Here is a 12,970-nt window from a genome sequence, read left to right on the forward strand (position 1 = left end):
TGTAGTGAAACAGATCATCATTTTGTCCTACATAGAGGGTTCAGTTTAATGTATAAATACGTGTATATGCTTAGATCCATGTACACTAACGGTAGAAGGGCCTGATGCACAATTCCTGCCGCCCGCTGGCACGTCCCCTACCGTCCATCACTTCTGTACTCTGCTCCCTCTGGTTAGTATCATTTGCTTGCTTATATTCCCTACATCACTTAGCCTAGCAGATGATTGATTTAATTTTAACAATTCGCGATTGAAAGGTTTGTTTGCCTTTAACTACGATATTGAGAGCAATGTTGCAAAGTCTTTTACTTTTCGGCATTTCCACGGCATCGATAGTTGCTGGTTTTTATCAACTCAATTCCTACAATCTTGTAAAGGAGCGTTCTTTTTGGGCCCTAGTTTTCGTCCTCGTGCCATTGAGTTCCGTACCAGGGAGTTCAACCCGGAGGAGGATACCAAAGGAGATAGAAGCGGATGTTGCGTAGTGTATAATTTTTTAAACCAACCTGCGCACCCGTGGGCTGGACTTGCTTCTGGCAGCGCAGAAATAAACCAATAACAAACACGACAACGGGGCAGTGTCGAAAGGCGCAACGAAAGCTCAGACTTATCACAAACGATAACGATTCTCGTTAACGAATTTAAAACCGCGGTTCATATGTCTAGACGATCCAATGACCAATCCGAATTTGAGAGGGACGAAAAATACGAAGACCTCTCTTTTTGCGGGGGGCATCAGATTAACCAATCGATTTATTGCTTACTCTACAGAAGTCTAATGGTGAAGAAATACAGGACGTTCGTGTTAACAGGATAAAGAGTGAACAGTTCAAAGCGTAAAAGATACGGAGGACGAGCGCGCACTTTCGCCAGCAACAAAATCCTTGGCCAACATCTATCTTAAAGGTATTCTAAGTAATAGTATTGTTCGATTGAATGCTATCTGGCTGGGGTTTGTTCGTTCGATTTTGCCCATTTCCGGTCCTTTGCCCTTCGATACACGCTCATCATCGATCGTAATGATGGCGGTAGAAGTGGAGTGACCCCTAACACTTGTCGCATATTTACTCGCCAGGGAAAGGGAAGCCACTGTAAGGAAGGGTATCCGCAACATATGCAGTCGAAAAAGAAACATTACAAACTAATGGCGTTTTCGAAGGAATTATAAAGAGATAGAGAGAGAGAGGAAGGATTATAAGAGTATGGAGTGTGCTGTATTGGCTGTCGGGCTAAAACTCGATCCGGAAATACTGTTGAGGAAAGCGCCCCGGGTAGGCAATGGAGACGGTTTGCGTAGATTTTTAAGTTGCCCGTTCTACTATCTCGACATCCTACGGCGCTCCCGTTCGGCGTTCCGTCTATCGTCGGATGTAGCTGGTCGGGCGTGGCAGCCCACTGCGCACCGCCGGGGCTCGGAGTGCTGAGGGGGGCCTCAATCCGGACGGTTTCATCACTCCATTCGTCGGCTGCTTCATGCCGATGGAACCGATCGTTCCAGGCACCGTCGGAACGGGGTTCGCTTCCACTACGGACGATCCTGCGGCTAGACCACCACCGGTACCATTAAGTCTTGCTAGCAAACCATTACTACTCGCCACCACGCCAGCGCCGTTCACATCGTCGGTACTGTGGGTTCTCGTGGTGGTGGTAAAGGTTTGTACATTGTTTGCTATACTTTGACTATCTACACGATACAGGCTGCCTCTAGAGCTAGCGGATGAGGAGGACAGGCTCTAGCGGGAGGACGACACACGGACGGGAGCACACGAGCGGTTCACGCATAGTACATGAAGGGTATGGAAAAAAGAAAAAGACAAAAATATGAGTACAAAATTCAAAAGAAAACACGTTCGTAGCTACCATATGGGGCATAGCTCCTGTTTTCTATACAAAGGGTAACCACGGAAGGACATTAGATTAACAACGATGTCATGCATTTTTGGAAACCATATTATGTCATGTTAAAAGTCTTTGGGGTTTTTTTTTTTTAATTTTTAGGTTGTGGAGAAAAAGTTTCATAGTTCAAGTCGTGTCATTGATGGCATAAGTTAAGTATGGGTCGTTAAAAAAGACGCCTGCAAAATATGGATTAAGTGCCTGAAAATTACTAGGAGCAAGTATGTCATGAAGAATGCACATCTAAACATCATAAACGACGAACCAAAGCAGAAGAGTTGGCCGCGGTGTGGATTTTGGTGATATGAGGGAAGTGTTACCACCAAAATTTACAGCTGATTAAACTACACGAGGCGTCCACACTAGACATTTAGGATCTGAACTAGTATTGATGAATTTGGAATATGCAGTTTTCGATACATTGTGATCACGTACCTTCGCGAAGGTACGCGGAAGAACGTTGGAAAGGGTCAACTTTTGGACACAAATGAACTACATCTACTTACATTGATGGACTCGTTGTCCGAATCCGGGTGCTTACGGTGCGTGCTGTAGCTGAAGTATCCGGACGATGGCCGTACCAGCCCGAGCCGGGACGTTTTAGCCAAACCACCGGCTGTGCGCATTTGTACACCGGAAAGCTAGCGAACGAGGGTAAGAGCACATATAAAGGCGCATGATGTTTCCATAGTAACTGTTCTACCGTTTGCTCAATTTAGTACGGGAATTAGTTTCAGAGTGGATCGATAAGCGGGGCTCATAATTTTGCGCAAACAATTTCGATTTCATTTTTAATGCAGCATTATTGTACGGTACCCAAACCATTGTTTCCAAAGCACAGTTCTTACATCCAATGAATGGCGGGGTTAGGGACACCAGCAAGGGACACCGATAGCATTGCAGGAGAGAGACATTTGTTAGGGACCAAGATTCAGAACCTTAGCCAAGCATGTAAAACAAGAAGCTTGCAACAACTAAGGGAAACTGTATCTTGAAGTAGAATACAGGCAGACGATGTTAGAGAGATGCCACAAGAAAAGCCTTAGCCAATAAAATGATAGATAAAGTAAAGGAAAACACTTTGAATACAAACACAAACACGTACAGTAGTGGTAGTTTGGTTAGCTACGGCAGAAGCAGCGGTGCCGCTGTTGTTCGGGAGGAACTGGTTCGGCCGTACCAGCGGTAAGCTGGTCCGTCCCATTGCCCCTCCCCTTGCTCCGGTTGCTCCCGGCATTGCTGCTGCTGCTGCTGCTCCTGCGGTTTGCTGTACTGGCCTCATGCCGGACGATGGATGATGCAGTGGACTGGATTGCATCGAGTACCGTTTCGATATGGTACTTTTCAGCTACAAAACAGTGACCGAGCGGTACAGTAATGTTAGTGCACGGCACACACACAAACACACACACACAGACGAGCGACCTCACGCATGAAGGGAAGTGAGGCGAGGACACCAAAGCATCCACTGCCAGTGTGAGAATGTACGGAGATGAAGTAACTGATGAATGATCGTGCTCGAATGATCGTGATTGATCATTGGGAAATGCGAAACCAATCCGAAACAGTGCAACGGTTAACATGGAAATCGAAATGGGTGCAAGTGAACGTGATAGACCGAGGGGAGGCAAAAAACCATGAACCGCAGCTTGAATTTGGCTCCAACAACACTTTGTGTATGATACAAATGATTCCAATTTGTTCGTCCATAAAGCCGCTCAAAGATAAACGGAAAGCAATAATGAACCAAGAATAATGGCACCAAGTAACTGCGTAATTGAATGAAATGAAACGTCTTCCACAACAAACACAACACAAGCAAAACCATAGCTGGGTGGCGCGCACAAGTATCGGGATGATCGGATGATGAGCGGAAGTGAACCTGCAAATGATTCCTACCTCTGTGTTGCTGGCATTGTGCTTCAGTTTTAGCTGCAAACCGGACGATCCGTGCACCTTGGACAGATTGCCGCTGGAACCGCCGTAGCCAGTGGCATTGGCCTGGGCGAAAGTGAGACTGTGATAAGATTTCGATTTCGTCCCCATCGGCGACTTGAGTGCTGGTGCCGGTTGCTGCTGGTGCTGCTGTTGCTTCGGCTGCAGCAACGATGGTTGCTGTGGCTTCTGTAGGCCCGTCGTGTACTGGGAGTATCGCCCGGTACCGATCAGACCACCACTTCCACCGCCCAGCTTCGAAATGGCCGTCAGTCGCGACTGTTGCTGCGGCAGATAGTCCCCTCCGAAGCCGGCCCGCTGGTGTTCGAGACTATCCGTTGAACTGGACTTGTTGCCCAGCGCTAGCGTTAGGTCCTTACGGTGAGCCAAAGCGCCTCCACCGCCCGCCAGCCCCGTCCCGGCCCCGTAGTAGCGTGGTTGCTTCGAGAGATTGCTGCGAACGATGCCCGCCACCGGTTGCACGATTGCTTGCGGTTTCTTAAACAGCTCATCCCCTCCGGAGATCCCCAGTGGTGGTCCTTTGGGGTCAGTCTTCATCATTAGGTGATTCATTCCAGCTCCAGCCCGTCCTATCATCCGGTCGCCTGCCGCTCCCCCCGCCGTTCCGCTTTTCAGTGAATTTTGATCCACCCGACTAAAGGCACTATTAACGTTAGTGGTACTGTTGAGGGGAGCAGCAGAAAGCACAAACCCGTTTCCGACCGGTTCGTGGCCTGAGAATGGTTGTCCCGGCAGTACCAACGGCTCCGTTTGATCCGCATCCGGCAGAGCGGGTGCCGGCAGCCCATCTTCCCACCGTTTGATGATGCGTATTGTCTTGAAACGATCCCGGTTCTTACGATCGTACGCCTCTACCTCAGGGCCAGTAGAGACACGATCCGCTCCCGCGGTCTCTTCAACCTCTCCTCCGCCTGACCCACTCGCCACGGTGATCGTTGTGTTTAGTTGCTTTTGCTCCGGCTGTGCCGCTGTGAACGTCAAGTTCGCATCCTCGTTGTAGCGACTTCGGCGATTCAGCAATCGTTCGCTGCCGCTCGATGACGACATGCCGGTACTTTTGGTCATCGAATCCGCCAGCTTGTTGTCGAGCGCCGGTGGAGGAGTGTCATCGCCCGGCTCGATCGATTGTTGATGTAGCTTGCGCTTGAGCTCATCCTGTTGCTGCTTTTCGAGGTTGATGCGCGAGTGACGCTTCTTGATATTGTCGAGCGACTGGCGCAGCTTGTCGCTGCTTTCACCGGACCGCCGTACGTCCGCGGTTAGCGAGTTGAGCACCTCGTCGAAGTCGAGCCCACTGTGTTCGCTCTCCATGATGGACTTCTCGAACTCTTCGAAGTGCTGCAGCGAGATGCGCTTCTCGGCATCCAGGAAGTTCGATATGTCCGCCTTCGAGCCCCCGGAAGCCGGTAGTCGCCGGATCTGGACATCGAACTCGTCCGTTTCCAGTTCGTCCAGTTCCACAACCTTCGGGCTGCCCTCGGAGCGCAAATCCTGATCAAGATTGCGGCTTCTTCGGACAACGTTCCGTGTCACGCCACCGGTGCTGGTTGGGGTCTGAAGTGCCGCCTCGTCGGAGACCGGCTTCGCGGTGGAAGCAATCGGTGACACATCATCATCGAATTTGAGCGAAGTTTCTGGGCCCACGGCACGCTTCACCGGGCCATGGAAGGGCGTAGACTGGACCATCATCAGTGAGGGGTCCACATTTGCTTTAACCAGCCCGTTCGGTGTGTGTGGAACCGCTTTTCCATCCGCTCCCGTCTCTGCCGATCCAACTGTTTCCGGGCGCAACGGACTAACCAGCTTGGGATCGTCTTCCTCCTCCGTCAGCGTTCCATTCGGACGTGACCGACGCTTGAACGTGCGTCCGAAAGGAACTTTGTACTCCGACGGTGCTGCATCGAACGTTAGGTCGAGCAACGGAACATTGTCTCCGACGATGGCTGCCGGAAACGTCTCGTTCAGGTTGATCGTTCGGTTGCACGTGAACGTTGAGTTGACACCACCATCCTGATTCCCTTCACCAACGATCCCGAACGTACTGTTCATTACGGTGTGCTTGGCAGTGCCGCCGGAAGCCGACGCATTAAACGTTTGCTCTGCATCATTTCGCTCCGGGTCCACTTTGGGGAGGGCATCGAATGTTTGGTTCAACGAAGAACGTGGCTTGCGGTATGTGTTAAAGTTTCGAGGCCGTCGCGCATCGTACGTTCCTCCGTTCAGCATCGTTGCACGAAGGTTCGCCATCAGGAGGGTTTCCGGCTCCAACGGTGGTGGTGCTTCCGGGAGCAGGAACGTATCATTCGAGGCCACTGTTCCGCTCGACGCTGCCAATACTATCGTGGAGTTGGTCTCCGTACCGTTCGGTGATTCCTCTTCTTCGAACGAGGATTTACCAGAAACGGCCACACCACTGCCGGTACCACCACTGCCGGCGCCACCACTGCCGGCGCCACCGCTCCTGCCCGTGCCACTTTCGTATGAGTTTTGCATGGTGCTCACCCCGGACACGCTCTCGATGCCGTTCAGATCGGTACGCGAAATGTTGCAATCCTTCGTGAGCGTAGATTCGTCGCCCAGGCAGAGGTTCTCCAGCCGCTGCCGGTCCTCGATCACACTGTACAGACTGTAGCCGTTGTAGTTAGCGCTGGCTATGGTCGATACGTTGACCGGCTCGTCGCTCGTGTTCAGGAGACACCCGACGCTGCTGAAGTCACCGCTCGTGATCAGACTGTTGGTGAACTTTTCGTTCGCCGAGTACTCCATCGAGTTCATGATCGAGCACGGTGGCGACACATCGTTCAGCCAGCTACGCTGCATCAGCAGCCGGTTGCCGGTGGCTGAGTTGGCCAGCGATGGCGTGACCGGACCACCGATCTGTACGTTGAGCAGTGGCGACCCTCCCGAAACCGAAAGCTACGGGGGAAAGAGCGAAAACATTAGGCAGTGCCACAAATTAACGCCACCGGGCCACGTCCCATACTGACCTCATGGTGTGCGAAGGGTGATGCTGGATTCTCCGAGGAAGCAGCGGTAATGTTTAGAAGTGGGCTGGCTTCCAGTTTCTTTTTCGGTCTAACGAACGTTCGAGTGTCAACATACTTGGAACCTACAAGGAAGAAGACGTGTGATCAGACAGAAACAATAGCTTTAAGCAAACCAACACAACACTGTTTCGATGAAAGGTGTGTTAAATGTGAAATTTAATAAATTACGTTCAAAGTGGAATGATTATTAATGTTGCTGACTTGTTACTTAGTTCGCTCCATGCAAGTTTGCCAATTGGCCGCCACATGCATGCTCTCTTGTTACGGGGAAACATTTGCCAATCAACAATCGGAGGGTTACTGCTGTGGGTAGGGACAGTGACACACGACGACGACACGATGAGTTCATGAATTCGGCAACGGAATTACTTACTGAAACTGTCCACACTCGGTTGCGAGTCGCGTAGAACGTTATCAGTATCGTCGAGCAATTGCAGTTTCTTGTCGTAATCTTCGACAACCTCCGGCGATTGCGGATCTATAGATTTGCACAAACAAACAAAAACAACTTATCGTGTGTGGAGTCCAACAACGTTCGGTCCGATAATGTTCGTCAATTTCTACTTCTATTTATTGATCGGGAATTTTGTGCGAAACACACTTTACTAATGAATGGAACATGCGCTCGAAAATGATTCGCTTTGGATGGGTTTTGGAAACGTAACGGAGACGAGTCCTTGCCATTCGTTGAGGTCATTCGGATCGGAATTTTATATGACCATCAAAGCACTGTTACGATAGATAGCGGGATGTGCGATGAGATTATGGCCACAGAGACCAATTTAGGCGACCGATGACTACTTTTGTCCCTAGCAAGCAGTAAACTACCTTCCTTCAATCAAGCGAATGCCGGCAACAAATTGCGAATAAGGAAAATGCCAACTTGGGCAACGGTCTCAGTCGCGGAAGTCCAAACCAATCGGCTATCGCTTTCTAAAATGGCGCTAGGTGTCACCGACAGGTTAGCGGTTCCACTAGAACGGAAACGGTGCATTAAACGACGAACTTGGCTCAAATCTTGCCTCTCGAGCAGCGGGACAGCGAGCGAGTCAAGTTCGACGGGCAAAATAGTGCCGCGCGTTGGCTGTAATTATCTCCCGGCAAGTGTGTGTGTGTGTGTGGGAAGTAACATTTCCAAATACTGTTTGTACACGCTACCCTGAGCACAGTTCGGAACTTGGAACTTGCTTTTGAATGGCTCCCCAAGAAGGCGGTTTGTGAAGGTGTTTTGCCGAGCTTCTACGCAACACACAACCGGTCACTTTCGCGAACAACGGTTGCATTCTTCACGGCGCGACCGACAGAAGAAGTGAGGGCTAAAAGTTGGTCTGCGTCGGCGCAAGTTGTTGTCCTTCGGAGACAGCGAACCTCCAGCGTCTCTGTTGAATGATCGACTGTCGCCGGTGTAGGAAAACAGACATAAAACTTTTGTCGATATCTTGCCGCATGCCGCAAGCTCTGCCTTTAGATGAAATGGTTTCGAAGCCTGGGGTTCCACGAACTGGCCCAATGGTTTAGCTGTACTCCGCGCATCAGACCATTCCATAATTTATCGCCCGTGAAACCTACGCCTTTTGTCGCAGTTGTCACACCCAACGCCTCGGCCAGAACCGAATAACGTGATATCGAAGGTTTTGTGTCCGAAAGAAGCAGAACTTCTGGCCGCAAAACTTACCCGGTTTCGGGCTAATGTTGCTATCGTTGTTGAAAGATGATTGGTGGATGATAGTGCCATTACTGCCGCTGCTGTTGCTGCTGTTGATGGTGCTGTTGCTGCTACCACCGGCGCTGCTGTTGTTCCAGGTGCTGCCGGTGCTGGTCATCGCCGTTTTCCCTTTGTTGCCGCTCCGCGTTTCCCATTGTTTCAGGATTGCAAACACTTCATCTTCATCAATCCATTCCGTGTCGAGGCAACTGATTGGCAGATGGAGAGAGAGCGAGAAGAAAAGAGAGCGCTTAGTGTTGGGAAAACTAGGAATAATCAAACCTGCAAACGAGACAAGCATCACACTCCGGCTTCGTGAAAACCCCTTTTCAACCCAGTTCCATAATAAGCATCGGCCAATTTATCGCACACCATCGGATTGGGGCAACACCTCCAGAGAATGGTGCAAAATGTATCACGAAATCGAAGAAGCGCCAGTTTTCCCGTTGAATTATCCCGATTTGCAACTGTTTTACTCCCGCAATTGCGGCCTGCCCAACAATCGAGAGATGCTGCCAAACCAACCGATGGGTACAATTAAATCAGAATGCCAGAATCAGAGTGCATTCGCGCACGATAAGCCGTGAGTGAGTGAGTGAGTTTAAACACGCCACATCACGCCATCGGCCCCAATCGGAGGCATAGAGCATAATTAAGGGACTCATCATCAAATGCCATCAACAATGCAATTATTTGGCGCAATATTATAATTTCACATGGCAACTAATTTATAATGAAGCAATACGTTCATGAAATTATCCCTATTTAGAACATGAGTCATGTGGAAAATCCAACCCTGCGCCCGCGTAGTCTTGGTTCCAAAACCGATGCACTCGTGTTGCACCGGAGAGTGCATTCGCATCCCCGACTGTTGTTTCACGATAAACAGATTATTAAACCCCGGGGGGACCCACAGCTCCATCACTTTGTCCCACTTAATGAAGTTCTTATGGCGGTGCTATTGCCTGGCTTCCTTCAGATGCCTTGGAATCAGCGAATCAAGAAGTGAACAAAGAAACGCGAAGAACAATGCATCCCAAAACGGTACACACTGCACCGGAAGCACCGTGACACACCCGAGAGAGTCAACAACTACAGTGTCATTAATGGCTGCGTTTTATGGTCCGCGGAAGCTGGGCCCGATTTGAGGCGGTAAAAAGTAATAAGACGGTGGTTCCACTTGACCGCTTCCTGGCCGAGTATCTTTTTACACTCCATTGGTTCGTCGCATTCCAAATGACGATCCATACGTAAATGGTAATGAAAATATAAACAAGTCTGTAAAAAATTCAACCGACAACACTAGACAAGTGTTACATGTTACAAAAAGGAGCAAATGCTTTACATCATCGAATTTAAGTGGAAAGTGGATCTTTACTTACTTTTCCGGGACTAGCTCGTCGGCGTGGAACAATTCTAGCGCATCCATGGTGCCCCCCACCGGTCGGTTGCAGGTGTTGCGGCCGGAATGCAAAGCGATGCTGGACCGTCGACTGCAGGAGGACGCGCGTCACTCGTCGTCGGTGCGGCCTCCCCCCGCCGAACCGCACTTCCGTTCGAAAGGCTTTCCTGTTACCTTCCGGCGACGCATACGCAGCACTTGGTTTCCGAAAAACGCACACACAGCCAGCCGATCTTCACCTGCTACTTTCGATGCCACAACACAGTTCACACGCACAGTTTCTGAGACGTTTTGCCAAGTTTCACTTCCTCTCCGGTATTTCCATTCCCGCTGGGGTACTTTGTGTACAGTCTCACCGTGTTTTACAAAAGTTTCACAATCACTTCAGGTGTCTGGAAATGTAGCAAATCAATCGTTAGTATCGTTAGGTAAAAGGAACCTATAACCTGTGTCCAACGATCAGTACGAGAGTAATGGTTTGGACCATCGAATTGCCATTAAGACCCTTCCGCTAGGGCCACTGACAGAATCACTACACACCAGCTAGTCAAACACGGAAAGATTTCCCGTCGTTTCGTATGAGAAAAGGCATTAGGTTTCCCGATCGTTTCGCTGTTTCTGTTTTGGCAGTTGACCCATTCCGATTCGATTAATTGCACTTTGGTTGGTGGGAATTGGCGAAGTGGAAAGTAAAAGCATTACCAAATTCGGATGCGATTATTGCTCGGCACGACCGTGGGCCTTGTGCATTATAAACGATCGACGATCGATCGATTTTAATGTTCCGCGATCCGCCACCGGGGGGCTAGTAGTGCCGGGTTTTTTATTTATAAAACAGAAGGCACGCAAACAGCGACCAAATGGTATAAAAAAGAAAACAGAAACGGAAGCATTAGAGGCAGCAATCGAAAGCGCTCTGACTTTTGCGTATTCATTCCAGCTTTAATTTGGAGGCGGACATTGGCGGACCCGGGCTCGTGTTTGCAACGTAACATGCACACAGTGGGCAAGGATGGTGCACAACAGCGTCAGCTGATAGTGCACCTCGCTGTTTCCTACATTTTGCGCTAAAGTAAACAAATGAGGAAACCAAAAGGGCCAAACCGAGTTTGGAAAATGTAAAGCTTCCTGCTAACGAGATTCGCTAACCAGAAATGAGGGACATTTTTGTGATTCACAGAACTCAACAATCGTTTATCGACTTCAACAAAAATCGTTGTGTGGAGCACGCGAGAGAAGCGAAGGCCGTTGTGATAAGTGACGACGATAAGGAATCGTGTAATTGCAAAACTGCTAAATGATGTGTTTACGTCCTTCACTGCAGTCACTGATAAGAACGCGTGATTAATTCTTTGCCAACTCCCTTTTGCAACGTGTTACGCAGCGACCCGGTGCATTGGGCATAAAAAGTGATCGTCAAATTATAAAATAATTGCTTCATAAATGTTTCTGTAAAAAAACTAAAGTTTACCACTCAACTGAGGGCCGGCAGTGTCCAACCAGAGCACGGGGAGGCAATTAATTAAACTTTCATTTTAACGCACAGCACAGAACATAAAGCCCACGCAAGTAGAACCAATTGAATGTATCTGCGCCTGACACGCGTTGTTGTGCAACAATTAACGAAAGAATGTGGTGGCGTTGGCGCGTTGGAACATGCGCTTCTCGCATGTGCACCGGGGAAAAGATGTAACTTTTTACGGCGAAAGTTCGTCGGGATTTTTGGGCCACGTGAAAACCCATCCAAAACACGCTGCGACTTTTGGGCGTCTATTGACCGTAATCTGTTTTTGGATCGCTCCCCTTGGCGTGCGTCGAAACCTTCGAAAGGTACAAAAACCTTCAACATTGTGTAAAAAATTCATGGTAGTGTGGTGTTACTCATCATTATTTGATTATGAATGAATGATTTAGTTAATAATTTAAAATACATTCGCGAAGTCCTGCAAATGTGTGCAAATTCGCCCTGTAAGTGATATTTATTTCAAAAGGATGACGGTACGCGGATCTTTTTTGCCGTACTACCATTAGGAAATAAAGTGATGGCAAAATCCTTCACATTCTAATATGCGTGAACATAATAAAGGTAACACTTCATCGTGTAATGACAAACAAACATTTGCATTTGAACATTGCTCCGCAGTCACAGTTACGGGGCCCTTTTTCCGATTCCGCCATTTCGCCATTGCTCTCTGGAAGTAATTGGCCGAAGCCCAGCAAATTCCCAACGGCAACTCCAGCGGAATTGTTGAAACAGTTTCGTGACCTGGCCCACCGGTCGTAAAGGAAACACACACACAAGCGGCCAGGCGGTCCAGTCTGCAGGAAATGTTTCCCAGAGGTCTTTCGAGCGCCAGACGCTGGCTGGCTGGCGGGTGCTGGTGACTCACAAACCCCTGTGTTTCACAACACAGCCGCACCACAGGGACATACCATTCGGTGGTGTTTTACGTTTCCACTCCGAAAGCTACCAAATTTGCATTCCGTTCAACTTCGTGTGGCTCATTTTCTCCCCGGCGGCGGCAGGTGTTCCGAGTTGAGTGTGGACTTTTCTTTTCGCTGGTTTTCTTTCAGAAGAAACCCAAAGGTCCACAAGAAAGCGCACGAGGCAGCTTTTATAGCTATTGTAGGTGACCAACCAGAGAGCGCGCCACACAATCGTTAAGCCCTCCCCGATCGATTGCCGCCGGGTAGGTAAATCCGGTAGTGCGAAAAACTATTTCTAAGTGACTTCCCGGCCCGAAACTCTGAAGGCCACTTGGTGGCTTTCGATAAACCTTTTCAGCATTGTCACCCCTTCACCCCTGCCACAGTCGGAAGTGAGGGTCACCCAGAGTTTCGTGGGTTTTTCTTCTCTTTTCGAAAATTTATGTCCACGGTTCACAGAGGAACTTCCTCCTAATGTCAAGATCCGATATAGATACGGAGATACAAGACATGTTGCACGAAAAAATGTGAAACCAC

General features: G+C 49.2%; 1 protein-coding gene across 1 annotated transcript; it reads right to left on the bottom strand.

Moving 5' to 3' along the window:
* Window positions 1-44: 44 nt before the first annotated feature.
* Window positions 45-10,033, bottom strand: LOC128267238 (uncharacterized). The gene is made up of 9 exons (XM_053004038.1): window positions 9,987-10,033; window positions 8,575-8,813; window positions 7,273-7,377; window positions 6,827-6,961; window positions 5,615-6,752; window positions 3,796-5,548; window positions 3,002-3,244; window positions 2,403-2,537; window positions 45-1,733 (listed from the first exon to the last, which is right to left on the bottom strand). The coding sequence occupies exons 1-9, from the start codon at window positions 10,031-10,033 to the stop codon at window positions 1,359-1,361; spliced, it is 4,170 nt and encodes a 1,389-aa protein (XP_052859998.1). The 3' UTR covers window positions 45-1,358.
* Window positions 10,034-12,970: the final 2,937 nt, after the last annotated feature.

The sequence above is a fragment of the Anopheles cruzii genome, chromosome 2, assembly GCF_943734635.1.
Source record: "Anopheles cruzii chromosome 2, idAnoCruzAS_RS32_06, whole genome shotgun sequence".
Lineage (NCBI taxonomy): Eukaryota > Metazoa > Arthropoda > Insecta > Diptera > Culicidae > Anopheles > Anopheles cruzii.

What these genes read in the sequence shown, in the direction of transcription:
- LOC128267238 (XM_053004038.1), bottom strand. Translation starts at nt 10,033, where the DNA reads ATGGATGCGCTAGAATTGTTCCACGCCGACGAGCTAGTCCCGGAAAA. An exon ending in GAAACAGTTGGATCGGCAGA is followed by an intron (nt 5,549 to 5,614) that starts GACGGGAGCGGA and finishes AAATGTGGACCC; the next exon opens with CTCACTGATGATGGTCCAGT. An exon ending in CGGACAACGAGTCCATCAAT is followed by an intron (nt 1,734 to 2,402) that starts GTAAGTAGATGT and finishes TCCTCCCGCTAG; the next exon opens with AGCCTGTCCTCCTCATCCGC.